This window comes from Lacerta agilis, chromosome 11 (genome assembly GCF_009819535.1).
Source record: "Lacerta agilis isolate rLacAgi1 chromosome 11, rLacAgi1.pri, whole genome shotgun sequence".
Taxonomy (NCBI): Eukaryota; Metazoa; Chordata; class Lepidosauria; order Squamata; family Lacertidae; genus Lacerta; species Lacerta agilis.
Window position 1 is genome coordinate 58,336,229 of NC_046322.1, and position 18,361 is coordinate 58,354,589.

An 18,361-nucleotide genomic window follows, 5' to 3' on the forward strand; every position below is an offset into this window, starting at 1 on the left:
ACAAAGGCTCAAACACCTGAATATTACTCTAGATAAGATTCTTCACTCACTTTTATCTTTTGCCCATTAATTCCCAATCCCCTTCCTTAACATTTTTAAAAGTATTTCAGTTTGTATCCTCTCTTTCTGCATATAGAACCAATGACAGCCAATGACAGTAATATCAATATCATCAATATCAGTACAAATATAATAAAACATTTGTAAGCCAATCAGGATTCTTAACTAAAGTAAAATGGTGGGCAGATAAAACCTAGTAAAGACACAAAGTCAAAGGCTTATCAAAATGAACAAGTTGTCACCTGAAGGACATTTGGCATGGCGTCTAGTGGGCATCTCTAGTTCCACAGCTTAGGCACAACCATGGAGAAAGGTCTTTTCTCATGTCCCTACTAATTCTCAGATATTGGCAGGATTGAGAGAAGTACCTCTCTCGGAGATCTCTCAGCAGGCTTGTATGGGAAAGTCATAAACTGGTCTCAATACATTTAGGTTGGAACCAGCACTCTGAATTGTTCCCAGAAACGGAAGTAGTAATTTAGCAATCACATGCTCCCTACATAACGTCCCCCAGTTAACAGTTTGGCTCCAGAAATCTAAATTGGGTAAAGTTCCAAACATTGTTCAAAGAGAGGAATACAGTATTCCAAATTATATATAACGAAGGCCAGATCTGACACCTCTAGGAATGGTTATAGTAGGCACAGCAGTGTGAACTGTGCAAAAACCACTGCCAAATCTGGAGATCTAGGCTTATGAATAGGTTCAGAAGAAAACTCAAGCTATGAACCTGAGCCTTGAAGTGCAGTGTAAGCAAATCCAAGCATGGTCGAACCCTTATTCCCTGATCTGCCAATTCCAGTCTTGTTTGGATTAAACTTTAATTTGTTCATCCTCACGCAGACAGCAACGGATGCCAGACACCGACAAGAACTTCAGTTGTTTCCTTGTACTGAGATAGAAAGGAGATGTCTAAGTTGGACGCCATCCGCATATTGATGGCCCCAAACTCCCCAAACTTGGACGGCTTCACCCAGATGAGGCTGAATAGCATAGGAAGCAGAATAGAGCCCCATGAGAAACTGTAGGTCAATGACCAAGGCATCAAATGGAAGTCTACATGTTTTGGAAATTTTGCTCCAGGAAAGACCGGGACTACCATAAATAATTGTCTTAAGCTCTATCCCAGCCATGTGATGTGTTGTATCTGTTTGGAGGAAAGTAACAGCAAGTGAGGAAACAATAAATTACCTCACCCTACTTCTTTACTCCAAATTTCACATCCTAAAGCTGCAGGAGTTTTTTTTAAAAATACCCTTTCATCAGTTTTAATATGTGCTTTAATGTGCACACATTCATGTAACATAGTTAGTCTCTGAAGCCTACTGGTGCTGAAAATGTAAAAGTATATTGAATAAGAATTTTGCTAAGATTCAAACTGGTTTGCCAAGTAAGTTGAAGATATTCAGTATAATCTAATAATTTTGTGGGGCTCGTGTGCCATGAGTAACGCAATATACTGTCTTACCGCGTGTTGTTCTTAGATTTGTAGTAGTAGTGTAGACAGTCATTGCAGTGGTCTGGTCCTGGGCCACCACATCCTACTTTGCTGCACTCTGCATTGCATGGACCTTTTGTGAAAGCAGCGGGAGGGAGAAAGCAAATCACCGTATGTCTTTACTTCAAAGGAACCGTTAGAAACTATTTGGTCTTATGTATTTTTTTGAAGTTAATAATAATAATAATAATAATAATAATAATAATAATAAAATCAAAACTGGAAATAAATATTGTGGGGAATTCTGGATTTCTGAACCAGACCCTGGCTGATCTTTAGCCAGAGTCACTATCCAAGGTTTTTTTTTGAACCAGGACATGACATTAATAGCATTACAGTGGTGCCTCGCAAGACGAAATTAATTCGTTCCACAAGACTCTTCGTCTTGCGGAAATTTCGTCTTGCGAGGCACCTTTCCCCATAGGAACGCATTAAAATTTAATTAGGGAGGGGTGTTGTCCGCGTCCGCCATTTTGGATCGACTGCGCATGTCTGGACAATCGCTGCGGTCTTAAAACGTGGCGCCGCGGCTCCGGGAGGGAGGGAGGGGGCCATGGGATCGTGCCCTCCATCGGGCGTGATCCCACGGCCCCCTCCCGACCGGCAACGAAGCTCCGCGGCGCCGCGTTTTAAGACTGCAGCGATTGTCCAGACATGCGCAGTCGATCCAAAATGGCGGACGCGGACAACACCCCTCCCTACCAGAGCGAAAAGGTAAGCCTTTACAGCACAAACGCGGCGCCGCGGGGCTCTGTTCCCGGTCGGGAGGGGGCCGTGGGATCGCACCTGCCATCTTCGGACTGCTAATCTTTTACACTAGTATATTGGGGGGCACATTTGAGGCAGACACACCTGAAACATTCTGCTTCATATTACCTGCATAGTCATCTGCCCCATAATCTTCTGTAGGGTCTTCTATTGGACTTGAGCGTACTCGTTCGGCTTTTGGGAAATCATTTCTTGGGGAATAAGGCTGAACAGAAGTACCATAAAGTACTAAGGACCATTCCTTCAATTTACCTAGGTGAGGCATATTAAAAACATGAGAAGTGGAAAATACTCTTTCTAAATTTATTTTCTCCTATATTTGTATCATAGCCTGAGGTATTAACAGAAAAAATGTAACAAACATTTTAATAGTTATAAATAATACTAATAATGCCAATACAAAAATTTAAACCGCTCCTTTCCACACCTGAACAAACCTGTCAACAATGGCAGCATCAGTACTAGTGCAGGAAAGAAATTACTTGGCACCACGATAACATAGGCCTTAAAATGTCACTTAAGCAATGTTAAGTGAGATTCTGATTAAGTCTTCATCCATGTACGTCCCAGTTGTTTTCCAGTGCCACATATGCAAGCAATTTCCAACTATCCCCGCTCCTGCAGTACCCCACACTTTTAAACCTGCTCCAGAGGGTTGGAGAACCCTCCAGAGAAGATTTAGGGAGTCAAGGAATGTCAACCGATTGGGAGGATAGTTGAAATTTTAGGAGGTCTGAGTGGCTTACAACCCAGGAAGGAAACGGCAGATAAAAATTGTCATTATTTTCCAAGCCTAGCAAACCAAAGGTGAGAATACAGTAAGCCCACAATTTACACACATTTAACTTGTACACATTCAGCTTCACATGTTTGGCAGATCTATATCTATATATCTGTATTTATACACACACAAAATGAAGAGAGTGGAAAGGGGGCAGGCATCTGGGAAAAAAGACTTTGGGAATCTTGCCCACCATTAAACCAAGTGTGTTTTGACAATACATGATTTAGGCTTCGGCGTGATCCCCAGAACATAACCCCTCGCATAGGATACGCATCTATTGTATTCAGCTATTTTCATTCTGCTACTCCTAATATCCTCCCAGTGTCTCAGATACCAAAACTTATAAACATGCATTAAAATGAAATGTACCAGAAAAATGATTTTGAAGTCACCCCAAATGAAACAGGAAGATGGAAGTACAATTATTTTAAAAAGTTTTATATCTCTTTCTAGTGTTTGTAAGTAGCTTTGAGTTCGTTTTTTTAAAGTGACTGATAAATATACTACTACTACTAAGAGACTTTTCTATCACAGAACCTAAATGCGCATCACTAACAAAATTATCAGATTTTTACCTGGAGTCTTGACATTTCTTAGCTGTGACGGGGTATCATAAATTTCCAAAATCCAGTCACCAGCTGCTTTCTCACCCCAGCAATGAGTAGTCATAAACTCCCAGCTTTTAAACCCTTCCATGGAATGGTCAAATAACCTTTTAAAGAAACCAATAATAATATATAACATAAAAATACTAATACAAGATCACATAGGAACATACTTTTGCACAAATGTTTTATATTATATAAAGTAATATTATTAAAGAAACCAGGCAAGCCCATAAATCCAATTACAGTAATGGATCGAGTTAAAATGTACATTGGAGTTCCTGTCTCCAACTTCCTGGAGAAATGCAGGCAGGGTTATTCCTTCATTGCAGGGGGTTGGACTAGATAACCCTTGGTGTCCCTTCCAACTCTATGATTCTATAGGATGCTACGCAAAGAGCCTGGGAGGAATGACATGACATGAAAGGGCACCAATGCTACAGCAAAGTTGCAAATATGTGCTTGTGTTCACCAATCCCCTTGAAATGAATTCTATGAATAGATTTTTGTAAGTCACAAAACATGCACATTTGAAATAATTGTGCTTGAGCCTGTGTCTGTCAGAAAGGAGTGTCAACTTCTGCTCTAGTGCAGAATCTTGTTTTATAATGTTGCTCCAATTTCCTCTGGATTATAAGCTTGGCAGTCAAGTGTTCCTCGCAGGTTTTGGTAATGGGGCTAATGGCAGAATTTAAGTATTTTTAAGGTAAAGGACCCCTGGGTGGTTATGTCCAGTCAAAGGGATGCGGGTGGCGCTGAGGTCTAAACCACGAAGCCTCTTGGGCTTGCCAATCAGAAGGTCGGCGGTTTGAATCCCCGCAACGGAGTGAGCTCCTCTTGCTCTGTCCCAGCTCCCGCCAACCTAGCAGTTCGAAAGCACGCCAGTGCAAGTAGATAAATAGGTACTGCTGTGGCAGGAAGGTAAATGGTGTTTCCACGTGCTCTGGCTTCTGTCACGATGTTCCGTGCACCAGAAGCGGTTTAGTCCTGCAGGCCCCATGACCCAGAAAGCTGTCTGTGGACAAACGTGGCCTGAAAGCGAGATGAGCGCCGCAACCCCATATTCACCTTTGACTAAACATAACTGTCCAGGGGTCCTTTACCTTTACCTTTACTATTTTTAACCCGCAGAGAGCATTTCAGAGCTTTGCATTTGTAAGAGTTTGGGTAAATTATTCTCTGAACAACTGTTCTCCATGGAGGTTCTGGTGACAGCTTGAAAATAGGAAGAAGTAGCTATGAGGAAATCAAGACAGCTCAAATATCTCTCAGCCAAATCCTTATTATATTACTTTGTTAAAAAATGAAAAATAAAAAGTCCACAATGAAGTATGTGTCTAAAGCAGAAGCACTATGTTTTTTCAACTACATCTGTTTACGTTACAGCCATCTTTCATATGAAAGTTGTGCTTTATCTGCCTAGTGGGTCTGAATCTTGCCGTTACAGTAGTCCAAGTGTGAGGCTGCCAGAGCGTGGACAACTGAGACCAGTCTATCCTGGACCAGGAACAGCTATAGCTGGAGATCCAGCTTAAGCAGGACATAAGCACTCAAGTGGCAGCTTGAAATTCAGGTTCAACCCTTCCCAGAATAGGTTGTACACCTAATTTCCAGACATGGGAACTACCCACCAATAGCACCTCCATCTCAACAGGATTCAGCTTCATTTTTTGGCCTCCCATCGAGTCCAACACCTCCTCAGCCTCTCCTGATCCTGATGGAATGGAGAGATAGAGCTGCATTGCATCAGTACACTGATGACACCATGCTCCCAATTCTCACATGCCAGCTCCCAAGAGTTTCATATAGATATAAAATAGCATAGAACAGTGGTTTTCAACCTTGTTGAGTCCACAGCTCCCTTGACCAACCACATTCTTTTTGGGGCTCCCTCATGGAAGCCACTTACACTGGGGTTCTGTTACAGGACACGCGTAAGTGGGGATTTCTCTCTTCCACCCCTGCCCCATTCTACCTTACCCCTTTTGGGGGCCGTTTTTGGCGTGTGTGTAAGTGGGAGTGCATGTCTTGACGGGAACCCAAGCAATGCCACTGCTCTGCAGGGCCAAGCTAACACACTCCACATGGCATCCCCAGCCTGTCTTTCCCAAAATTAGGGTGCACATTGGGTGTGTGTGTGTGTGTGTGTGGAAAGGGCAAAAAAAAAAAGATTAATGGTTAAATGGAGGTGGATTGCCATCTGTCATGTATTGATCTAGTTGAGATTACTGCATTACATAGGGTTGGACTAGATGACCCTCAGAGTCCCTTTCAACTCCATTATCTCAAATATCTCTGTAACAAGTGTTTGTTTTAAACAAAGTATTCTGACTTTCAAAAGTAATCACTAGGCAATAACTTATTTGAGTGGAAATAAAGTTCTTGTTTTGTTCTAAAAGTGCCTCATTCTTATTTAGATTCGCTGGTTGAGAATTAATTGGTCACAAGTTCCCCTCTACATACAGTAAATGCCACCACAGTTAATCAAAAACCTCTGTGGTGGGAATTCAGGAAAATATTTATCTAATAACACACCTATAATAGCCGTCAGGTTACCCATCTTCTGTGAGGGTGTGTCTGTCACACTTTCCTTCACCATTTTTATATAAACTGCTCAAATCTCTTTATTTTGTAACACTGAAACATTTGGACTGCTGACAAGTGTTTTAATATAATCCTTGAGTATTATAAAACTTGAAGAACAATGTAATTTACTTAGGGAAACCAACAGTAATCTCTATATTGAATTTGAATGCCTTTTTCTTTATTAAAGGCCCAAGCCCCAAAACTTTTCTGCTGGCCTCACATCTCAGGCCCCTGCTCCTTAAAAATAAAAAATTATTTCAACGCAACTTACAAGGTTGATTGGTATGCTGCGAAGTACAGTTGTACCTTGGATCCCAAACGCCTTGTGACTTGAATGTTTTGGCTCCTGAATGCCACAAACCTGGAAGTAAATGTTCAGGTTTGCAAACATTCTTTGGAAGCCAAACGTCCGACGTAGCTTCCGCAGCTACTGACTGAGTGCAGGAAGCTCCTGCAGCCAATCAGAAGCCATGCCTTGGTTGTCAAATGTTTTCGGAAGTCGAACGGACTTCCGGAATGGATTCCTTTCGACAACCAAGGTACAATTATACAGTACTAACAAAATAGAAAATTCTTTCCAGTAGCACCTTAGAGACCAACTGAGTTTGTTCTTGGTATGAGCTTTCGTGTGCATGCATACAGTACTAGTGAGACCTGAGCACACACCTTCTTAGTTTGCTCAGAAACTACATATGCAATTTTTATGCAAATTTGCACCACAGACCTGTGTCAATACCCCTGATTAACAGTATTTTGCATTTTTCCTTTCATACAATAAAAATATAGGGCCCTGGAACATTGCAAAATAGCTACTCTTCTTTAAAAATGTGTCTTTTTCATACTGTTTTGCAGTTTGACAGAAACAAAAGCAAATGTTTTTCCCACATCTACCTACTCATGCTGTTGCTTCCTAGTCTTCAGCAATACTTATTTCCCCAGAGCCATAGAATCTATTTTTTTTTATTCACTGCCTGCCTGCCTGGAATGATGTTAATACATTGGAACAGCACTTGTTTCTGTCAGTTATATCAACAGAAATACTCAAGGCCTTTTGGAGGTTCATCAACATCCAGTTCAGACAGAGAAGTTGGGGCGTAGGCTATACAGCATTAAAAATGGGTAGAATACTTTTTAGAATTATATTTTTCACTGGAAAAAAATAGAATGGAGGAACATTGCAAAGCAAGCATCTCATGAAAAACAACAGGCTGAAGGTGAGAACAATGCATTTTGCTTGTTCGCTTTCACAGTTTGATCAAGAGCTTCCAGTAATTCAGTGGATGGTCAGGGGATCTGCCATGCTGGATCAATCTAAAGTTCTATGGACTCCAGCAGGGGCTAGTGAGATATTCTTAGGAAACTCAGAAGCAGGATGTGGGAGCCCTCCCGCCCTCCTGTCTGCCCACAGAATCGGATTCTCAGAAGTATATCGTCTCTGAAGATAGCATGTTCCATTTCTTGTGACTGGGGCTACTAGCTGCTGGTAGTTATTTTCTCACAATGCTACACTAAATAAACCATAGTTTAGGGCAGCACTAGATCTCTTGATCTTAAGCTATAGGAGGGTAGATTTTGATTTTAACACCAGGAGAGACATACTGGTAACAAGAACACATTGACGATGGAACCAATTGCCCAGGGATGGTGGTGGGCGATCCCCATTACAGTTCCTCAAAGAGAAACGTTTCAGACGTTCTTGCTCTGGAATTTCTCCACTGAGCAGGGGGTTGGACCAGATGGTCTTAAAGATGCCTTCCAAATTGATGATTCTATGAGTCGCACTGAAAGTATGTGATCCCTGTCCCTTCCTAAGCTTGGGTTTTCCTCTTATTTTCTTCTGTTCTGTCCCTTGAATATCCAGTCTAACCACGTGAAAAGGTAGATGTTGAATGCCATAACTTTTACAAACAATGCAAAGACTCCAACAAATGACAACAGAATCCAAGAAATACCTAAAAGCAAACACTACCTTAAGGTTGTTTTTTTTTAAATGAGTAACCACCATTAAAAACTGAAGTATTCATAGACAAAACCCTAACACTGTCTGATATAATAGTTTAACTGCCTAATAATATGCACAACGAAGATTTGTTTATGTTTTAAGAGTTCAAGTGTTAAATACATCTTTGCAGTTCAAGCAATCTCAATAATCCCTTCCAAATCAAACCCACAAGATTAATGATGAATCAATGATTTTTCTGACTTCAGGAAAAACATGTGAATTGCTGCTATTAATCATGTGTATCCAAGGTTCACTGTGACTGAAAAAAGTGAGTCAGTAGCAACACAGCACTGACCAAGGATCGGGGATATCTGCTGCCAAGACAGTCTTGAAGCTAACAACCTGCAACAATGTTTTCAAGCATTGCTTATCCTGTCCTTATTGCATTTCTGTAATAAGCTCTTTTCTACAGAACAATGATGATGCACATTTTCAACTGCAGCAACAGACCACCACATTTATTTTCAGTTACTTAGAAAGAAAATAACCTTGTAAACATTATTTTTGCACCCTTTTAGACATTTTTAAAAGAGCATACCATAAATAAATAAATAAATAAATAAATAAATAAATAAATTTATATACAGCCCTTCATCCGAAGATCTGAGGGCAGTTAACAAGATGAAAATGCAAGATAAAAGCACAAATAAATAGTTAGAACAAAAACAAAACAAAACAAACCCCCCAAACACATTTTAAAGGCCGTAGAATATTATTCAGCCCAAGGCCTGGTTGAAGAGGAATGTTTTTGCTGGTGCCTAAAGATGTATAATGAAGGTGCCAGATGAACCTCCCTGAGGAGAACGTTCCACAAAGGGGAGCCACTGCAGAAAAGGCCCATTCTTGTGTGGCCACTCTCTGGACTTCTTATGGCGGAGACACACAGAGAAGAGTCTCAGATGATGATCGCAGGGTCTGGGTCAGTTTATATGGGGAGAGGGGTCCTTGAGGGATTGCAGTCCTTCAAGGGAAAGCATGGAGGTGGGAGAAACACTGATGACCAACCTTTCCAATATTACTTAGGATAACCTTAAAATAAAACTTGCCAATTACCCCTGACAAACATAGGGTATGCTACAGGCAAAGTTTAACACTTTGAAAGTTGACTTAGAAGTCATGAGCATAATTCTTTCCCACCAATACTTAACCATGTACTGTATTGTTTTCAATCTGAATTTATGTACTTGATGCAGGCTGAACCTTTTTTTTATATTTCTCTCTGTGTATTATCTGGGCTTGGACAGAGCCGAACAAAATGTAGTTTAAGGCTCGCAGTGCCAGCAGATTAGGTCAAAATGTAGCAGCTACGCCAAAGCAAGATCACAAAACCTGACATTCTGCTAGTAGTGAAATGATGGTGTTGTAAGCAAGGATGCTAACTGAGGCTCCAATCCAAAACTTCATGTAGTATGTTGCATAATGAGGCTTTCCTGTCCCCCCCTCCCCATGCATGTCTGTGCATCCTTTAGAGCTGATCCTGACAGTTGAAGAAGAGTTTGGATTTGATATCCTGCTTTATCACTACCCGAAGGAGTCTCAAAGCAGCTAACAATCTCCTTTCCCTTCCTCCCCCACAACAAACACTCTGTGAGGTGAGTGCGGCTGAGAGACTTCAGAGAAGTGTGACTGGCCCAAGGTCACCCAGCAGCTGCATGTGGAGGAGCAGGGAAGTGAACCCAGTTCACCAGATTACAAATTTACTGCTCTTAACCACTACACCACAGTGGCTCTCACACCACACTGGCTCTCCAGTTGAGAGACTTTCCAGATCAATATGGGACATGCCACAGAGAGAGGAAGGAATTGTCAGAACTTGAGAGACAGGCAACTTGCACATGTGGAAGTGTCACCTGCTCAGAGGTGGATTTTGGCCAGTTCAACGGGTTGTGCTTCACTGGGCGCAGAGTCTAGGGGGAGCCAAAGGGTGTTGCAACTATGATGTAGTGAATTGAACAGAATGGAAGGTGAGAGGCGGGGGTGCAGAATTTTGGGCTCGCACAGTGCGCCACTGAAATTTGAAGGACCAAAGTTCACCCATGACCTGGTCATGCGAGAGCACTAGCTAACAACTCAGGAGACTTAGCTGAGAAAGCCCTGACATTAAGCAGTATTAATTCCAAAGCAACAATAGCCCTTACCAGACCATTAAAATTAATAGCCAAGCCTTTTTCATAATTTCATTGACTCTTTCATTACATGTCTTTCCCCACTCAACTGTGGCTTACCATAACTGCTAAGGTATCAAACCCAACCCACTGATTATGCTAAAGGATTCTTGGGCCACTTGTCCACTTACCCCAGAAAACAACTTCATAAAAATCAGAGTTCATAAAATATCCAGTTAGAAGCTCTTGATCAGCACCAGAACTCAAGACAGACAGACAAGATCAACAATGGAACTAAGGTTTATGATAGTATCATGTCTGAAACACTCAGGTCAGACAGGACAGGCTGGAACATCCACTCTGGCATTATCCTTATTTTGGAAGGACAACTTTAACAGCACTTGTCATTAGCAGCTATTCCTCCATCAACCATCATCTTGCAATATTGATCCTGTTTCACTTCCTCTGTATTCTGCAATGATCTCATCCCTCAAGGACTTGTCAAAATCTATTGTGCCCAACGCTAAAGATTACAGCATTATTCTAGCCACTGTTGATTTTAACAGTGGCAGCAGACCTCCAATTCCATTTCATTTTTTTATTCTCCAACACATGAGTATCTAAGTGGTTTCTCCAGTTGCCTTTATTTAAATTGTGTACACCCTGGACAGACAACCCTTATTGAACTGAAAGTTGAATAATTATACCTGTTAGCCAATAGCTGAGATTTTGTTCCAGAAGGAGAAGTCAAATAAATTGCCAGGTCACCTCTCCGGGGATGTGTGACGGTGATGCGCACAACGACATGTTCCAGGTAGATGACATGGTGATTGGCATTATCTGCGCAGCCTGTCGCTTTGTATATTGAACGGACACCATTATCTGGTCCATTACGAATATTATCTGGTCGTATTGTTCTGTTTCAAAGACACCAACATAGTCATGGTCTCCAGTGAATACTACAGATAATTTGTTATAAATCACTTTTATCCTTGAACTGTGTATTGAATTTTGGTGATACTGAAATAGGCTTAAGCAGGACTTTTTTTTTTTACATGCCTGGGTAAGCGTAACATTCTATTCATTAAATGAAATCAATTATACCCTCACTTAAATAGTACTACAGGCTAAAAGATAAGCATCACCACAGTTAACAAGAAAGCCAATTAGTTTACAGAAGTTCCAGATTCCAGAAAACAATTCATATCGTATTTCATATTTTTCTATTAAAAATCATTTGAGCTGTACGAGTAGCCTCTTCTGAAGGCACAAATGAGAGATGATACATTTAAGTCACAAGCCATCATACGTGTCCTTGAAGTCTGGTTCATAAAACCGTGTTAATCAAATGATAACTTTCACACACAGTTTGATATTGTGAAACAACTAAAGATACATGCACTATGATGTAGATTCCATATAATGAAAATCAGTAACTATCCTTGGAAGTGAGCTTGTCAAAAACAAAAGTTATAATCAGGGCCTCCAAAAACCAAGGCAGGCTTGGAGAGGTGAAGGGTAGAAACAGCAACCAACCCCAAGGTGTTAGAAGCTCTATACATTATTAAACTGGCTTTTCTGCCAAGTATATTCTAGTTTACTTTTGGCTCAGGCTTTTATAAGCCTCTATGAGGCTGACATTATAATTTGATTGGAATTATTAGATTTAGGCCTGATAAATACCACCTTAGACAGAAAAGTTGAGATAGGAAACCTGAGATCCAGACCACAAATAACTTTTGAATTACGGAAAGGGAGGACTGCAGCAGAATTATGTACAGAATTGCCATTGCTCATAATATCCTGGGGCATTGTCTCTGTGTTTGCATGGAATGCATGGGGAGCTTAATGCTGTGAAGAAACAGTCTATTGAGCCCCACAGGGATCCCTCTGTGTATGGGCCCAGCACCCTTACGGTATTCATCAAAGTAACAAAGGATTTAATTAAAATAAAAAATCAGTCTGAATGGAAACTGTGACATTCACAGAATAACAGCACAAATATCCTTAATATACTTTTTTATTCAAAAAACAACAACTGGCATCATTCCTGCTGCAGCCCTCCCTTTCCCTGTGTGAGCTCAGTGAATGCATGTACAGAAGGGGGCAGGGTTTATGTTGCACCTATTTTCCTCTAGTCCTGATTTCCATGAATTCAACTGCTGGTCTGAGCAAAGCATATGTATGGTACAGGCTGCACATGCATAGACTTCCCTGATCATATATTCAGAGCCTACATGGGCTGGGAGTGAGAGCTTAGATCTTGGACCCAAACCCAGAAATGTTTGTGAGGTAGAAGTGTACTGGGTGCTGTCACTAGATGGATTCCTCTCAAACTTCTATATTATTATTATTATTATTATTATTATTATTATTATTATTATTATTATTACTACTACTATTATTAAACACAAAGCATATTATATTAATACTGTAATATAATTTGTTATCTAGTATACCAAAGCTAACCAATAGATCCAAAACTACAAATAAGAGGTTAGGGTCAACGATCAAACACATGGAAGAAAAGGAATGGCACACGGTGCCTCAAATGTAAAAAAAAGATGGTGCTAGGTGCGTCTCCCTGGTGAGAATGTTCCACAATTGGGGAACCGCAGCTGAGAAGGTATTTTCTCTGCATCTCTACCACCCAAAGGAGGAGCTAACTGCTGACCTGGCACTTGTTCAAATTGGCTTTTTGTGAGTCTCACAGGCTAACAAGGCCGTGGGCCTAGGGACCATGATTTTTATAATATGGTGCTATTTTCAATGACAATGTTGGCACTGAAATAATAATAAAAAAATATGAGTTATATATGTGCTTTGATTTGTAAAACACAAACATAAAATTAAGTGATCTGCCAAGAATCTCAGAAATATTCAAATGGCCAGTAGGAAAAAAAAAAGTTTGAGAACCATTGCCTTAGGATAAGCTTACAGAAAACCAAGCAAATACAAGCTGCAATGTACAACCACAGTAAATATATATGCATGCATATGCGTCAACCAACGTCTTCAACAAGCATTACTTGATTTGCCGATCTGTATTTTCAACACACACATGCTGTGGAGGGACTGTTGTCCACTTTTCTGCTTCTACCACCATGGCTTCAGCATCCATCAATCCAAATCCATATAGGTGGCTAACTGCAAAATATAAACAGAATTCTTTACAATTACAAAGTAATTCTATGCTCTTTCATAGAACACAACACACATTACTGCTAGGTAAAGGTAAAGGTACCCCTGACCATTAGGTCCAGTCGTCAGTCGCTCATCTCACTCTACAGGCCGAGGGAGCTGCCGTTTGTCGGCAGACAGCTTCCGGGTCATGTGGCCAGCATGACAATGCCACTTCTGGCGAACCAGAGCAGCGCATTGAAACACCGTTTACCTTCCCGCCGGAGCGGTACCTATTTATCTACTTGCACTTTGACGTGCTTTCGAACTGCAAGGTGGGCAGGAGCTGGGACCGAACAACGGGAGCTCACCCTGTCATGGGGATTCGAATCGCCAACCTTCTGATCGGCAAGCCCTAGGCTCTGTGCTACATTCCTCTTAATTCTCCTCCCTCACCTAATTGCCAAGAACCATACTGCATATAGTTGCCAATCATATCTAAATTCATTGTTCAATTGTTAACTGGCTTAACAAATGTCAGATTCACAGATAACATGTGCAATCTATTTCCCCCATGTGATTGTAATGTAATTACAGAGTTTGTGGCAGCTGGAAAAATTGCAACTAAGATCACAGAAGTGACTGCCTGCAATCTTTGGATACCACCTGGTTCACATTAACATTTCTGTATGTGGCTGCATGCCGAGACAGTGTTTAAACAAAAGTGTGGCTTGCCGAATGATAATTATAGAACGGCAATGTTTCTTGCTTGGATGCAGCAACCAGACCTACACCTGAGATTCTATAATATCAGAAAGCAATAGAAAAATGCCTGGTGGGGCACATGTGTGTGAACCAAATTATTTTTGAGTCTCTTTGGGTAACACTGCCCCACCTTAGCTGCTGCTTTTTCCAAGCTTTCAGAATGAAATGTTAGAATGTTATAAGGAGTAAAAGCCATAATCAGAATCCCCAAACACCATGGTGCTGGCTGCTGTGGAATTCTGAATATGATACAGCATAGACTATAGTATAGATTTATACTGTAAGCTCTTTTTCACTTTATTGAAGCTGAGTTTTGCTTACCTTAGCTGTATAGTGTATCAAGCACAGTTATCATGTGCTCTAGGACTCATAACTTTCAAGGCACTTCAGTAATCCTTACTGTTAATTTTAAGCATTTGAGCATTTGTTGATGGAAATTATCTATTAAACCTTGTTAGAATTGCATACGTAGCTCAGCTACCACCCTGACTTTATCACACTCTTCAAGCTATGGGTAGAAAAAGCTACCTTCCTATTGGCAACTTGATTTTTAATGTATTTTATTTTTAAAAGTCTATCTTTTTACTACTGAGAAAGATTACCGTCCAACGTTGTAGTACCCACATTAACTTCCCATGGCTGACAGACAGTACACTTAATGTTTCAGAACTTTATTTTTGTGATGAGCAAAGAGTAGCATTAACATGTGCCCTGCCATTTTAAACAAAAATGCATACACACAAGTGATTTGGACCCCTGCCAGCCAAATCAAAACACCCTCAGTGGTGCTATTATGGACTTCCATGTGCAGCCATTCCAGACAGCTGATATTTGGCTGTCTGCAATGCTCACACTTCAAAGGCCCCCATCAAATGGATTTGGCTAGCAGCCTTAGGTACTGAGACAGGCCCATCATTTTCACAGACTAAATAACAGCAATTTGGGAAAACATCACAGAGTTGATAAAACAGCTAATCCCCTACATCTTGACAAAAAAATATGTGCTTACTCATGTGACCACACCATTAAAACGCTACCCATTTTTATGTGTTTAAATTAGAATTGCTACTGTTGTTGAACCTGATATTATCAAATTCAGGAGCTTCTGGCAGTGTTATAAGATTCCTTTCAGGTAACATGTTAGAAATGCAATTGCATTAACAACTTCTTGGGAAAGATAATGGGTGGGATATATACTTTTATTTATCATGAACTGCAAAGCACCACCTGAAAAGGCTGATGAAATACTGTCATTTCTGTGCTACCAAAGGCCACCGCAGCCTCTCTGCTTCCCTAAATATGTGTCTTTCTTATGTTCAGGTGTACTTTTACATCAATTGTATTGTAGCAAGGGATCTCATTGTGAGCCAAGTACCAAGGTGACCTGTGACTCACAAAAGCAGGGTAGAAGCATGTGGAAGACACACACCCGCTGATGCAGTTCTCAACTAGCTTGACTGTCCAAAAGAAGTATTTCTTTAAGACTGTTTAGGTATTGTAAACAAGGGAAATATCCACTTACTTTAAAGAATATTGGAACTGTGCAGTTCTGAAGCCTAGTTTTTCTCTAGACTACACAGAATGGTCCCCTGTGACAGTGATGTAGTGCTACATTTTGAAGTGAAGGAGGTCATCATGGCAGCCCCATCCGGACTCATGCCACCCCAAGGGGAATTCACAGCTTCACCTCACCTCCATTATACAATTGTGCAATGAAGTATTGCCAAATTGCTAGCATGAAGTAGAAAAGGAAAGAGCTATACAGCATCTGCTTGATTATTTCTCCCATTCTTTGACTTTAGCTATGTTCCCCTGCCATAAACAATTGTGAACCCTGAAAGCCTCACTTATACCGCATTTAGTTGCCAGAGCAAGGAAAGTCCCTCCATCTTTTTGGTGCTCCTGCATATGTCATTGTTCCTGCTATGAAAAAGAAGTCCCAAATCTGTTCTCCATGTCATTGAACATCAAGTACAGTCGTACCTCAGGTTACGTACGCTTCGGGTTGCATACTTTTCGGGTTACGAACTCCGCTAACCTGGAAGCGCAATCCGACACGTGCGCGATTTGCACATGCGCAGAGTGTTTTTTGCGGTTTTTTGGCGGGTTTTTTCAGTCTATGCATGCGCAGAACAAATTGTTCAGGTTACGTCCTTTTCGGGTTATGAACTGTAACCTGGAACGGATTAAGTATGTAACCCAGGGTACCACTGTATGGCACAAGGAGACTGGATACCCATATCTCCCTGCCTGAAATACTGGTGCTTTGCAGACCACAGACCTGCCACAGGGATATGGAGATGTTTGATTTGGGGAAAGAGCAGATCAGCTTTTTTGTCCCTCACCCTATAAACTATGTCCTCGTCCCAACAAACCATTAATTAGTGTATGTGCTAGCATTGCTTTTCAGTAAAGTTCTGGTGGGCTACAGGATCTTTAGGAAACTTTGAAGATATGCTGGGAGATAACTCCAGTGGTTTTGGCAAATCTAGATAGTCTTTAATCCAAGAAGGGACCCTAGACTTGCTTGGATTATTCCTACACAAGGGATTCACTGAATCCCCATGGGATGACAGCTGTAATACTGTGATTAACATTACTGCTAATTTATTTATTTGTATGGCTTTTCTTCAGCAAAAGGATTGTCAGAGTGGCACTCAATATTACAATATTAAAATTACACATAAAACAGCTAAACACAAAACTGTCATACTGGATAGATAATAAAAACTCAGTCAACCAATCAGCAGTTAACATCAGCTAAAGTTACATGTGAAACTCGAAAAATTAGAATATTGTGGAAAAGTCCATTTATGTAAGGAATTGTTTTCATTAGCTACTGGAGTTTAATATATGAGATAGACTCATTACATGCAAAGCAAGATATGTCAAGCCTTTGCTTGTTATAATAGTGATGATTATGGCACACAGCTGATGAAAACCCCAAAGTTGAAATTTTTAATTTGGGGTTCTCATCAGCTGTACACCATAATCATCACAATTATAACAAATAAAGGCTTGACATATCTCGCTTTGCGTGTCATGAGTCAATCTCATATATTAGCTTCACCTTTTAAGTTGAATTACTGAAAGAAATGAACCTTTCCATGATATTCTAATTTTTCGAGTATCACCTGTGTGTTGAAAAGTCTATGACCTCTAAACAAACAGGTGTTTGCCTGATGTAGAAAAGACTGCGGGTGCCTGGGGCCGTGTGATGTCAATGGGGTGCGTGTGCACACCACAGGGCATGTGGGGCATGTGTGCCATGTCATCACACCCCCGGTGTACTGATGTCCCTCGTGCACGTAGCAGAGTATTGTGACATAGCGGGGCCTGGTGATGTTGCGTGCGTATGCCCCATGGCGTGCATGCCTGGCTGTGCTGCGCTTTGTGGGTGCCTGGCCCCCACATTTAAAATGTTGTATGAACCACAGCACGCAGGGCTGGGTCGCCTAGGGTTGTAAGCTATAGCAGATAGAGATCAATAGTTTTGAAGCCTATGAAGAAAGGACAGAAAAGGGATGTTCTCTTGTTTTTGCAAGAGAGTGAGCTTTTATTAATTATTCTAAAAGTTGTATGAGGTGAAAAGGAGCCCTGCAGGACACACTACAGTCTATTAAGCTTTCTGTTTCTATTAAAAGGTAAAGGTAAAGTGCCCCCTGACCGTTAAGTCCAGTTGCGGATGACTCTGGGGATGCGGCGCTCATCTCGCTTTACTAGTCGAGGGAGCCGGCGTACAGCTTCCGGGTCATGTGGCCAGCATGACTAAGTCACTTCTGGTGAACCAGAGCAGCGCACGGAAATGCTGTTTACCTTCCCGCTGGAGCCGTACCTATTTATCTACTTGCACTTTGATGTGCTTTCGAACTGCTAGGTTGTCAGGAGCAGGGACCAAACAATGGGAGCTCACCCCATCGCGGGGATTTGAACTGCCGACCTTCCAATCGGCAAGCCCTAGGTTCTGTGGTTTAGACCACAGCACCATCCGCGTCTATTAAAGCACACTATAAATAAGCCAGATCTCAAGCAGTTAGAAAGTAAAAATGTAGTTTTCTAAGCTGAAAA

At 41.1% G+C, this 18,361-nt stretch overlaps 1 protein-coding gene across 2 annotated transcripts in view; it reads right to left on the minus strand.

The window, feature by feature from the left end:
- Nucleotides 1–18,361, minus strand: part of PCSK5 (proprotein convertase subtilisin/kexin type 5) — a 213,173-nt gene that overhangs the window by 59,823 nt on the left and 134,989 nt on the right. For both annotated transcript variants that reach the window (XM_033164114.1, XM_033164112.1), the window contains exons 11-15: nucleotides 13,438–13,555; nucleotides 11,116–11,325; nucleotides 3,686–3,822; nucleotides 2,435–2,578; nucleotides 1,529–1,631 (exon numbers count right to left, since the gene is read on the minus strand). In XM_033164114.1, coding sequence (XP_033020005.1) covers nucleotides 1,529–1,631; nucleotides 2,435–2,578; nucleotides 3,686–3,822; nucleotides 11,116–11,325; nucleotides 13,438–13,555 — 712 coding nt within the window. The remainder of the gene's footprint in view (nucleotides 1–1,528; nucleotides 1,632–2,434; nucleotides 2,579–3,685; nucleotides 3,823–11,115; nucleotides 11,326–13,437; nucleotides 13,556–18,361) is intronic.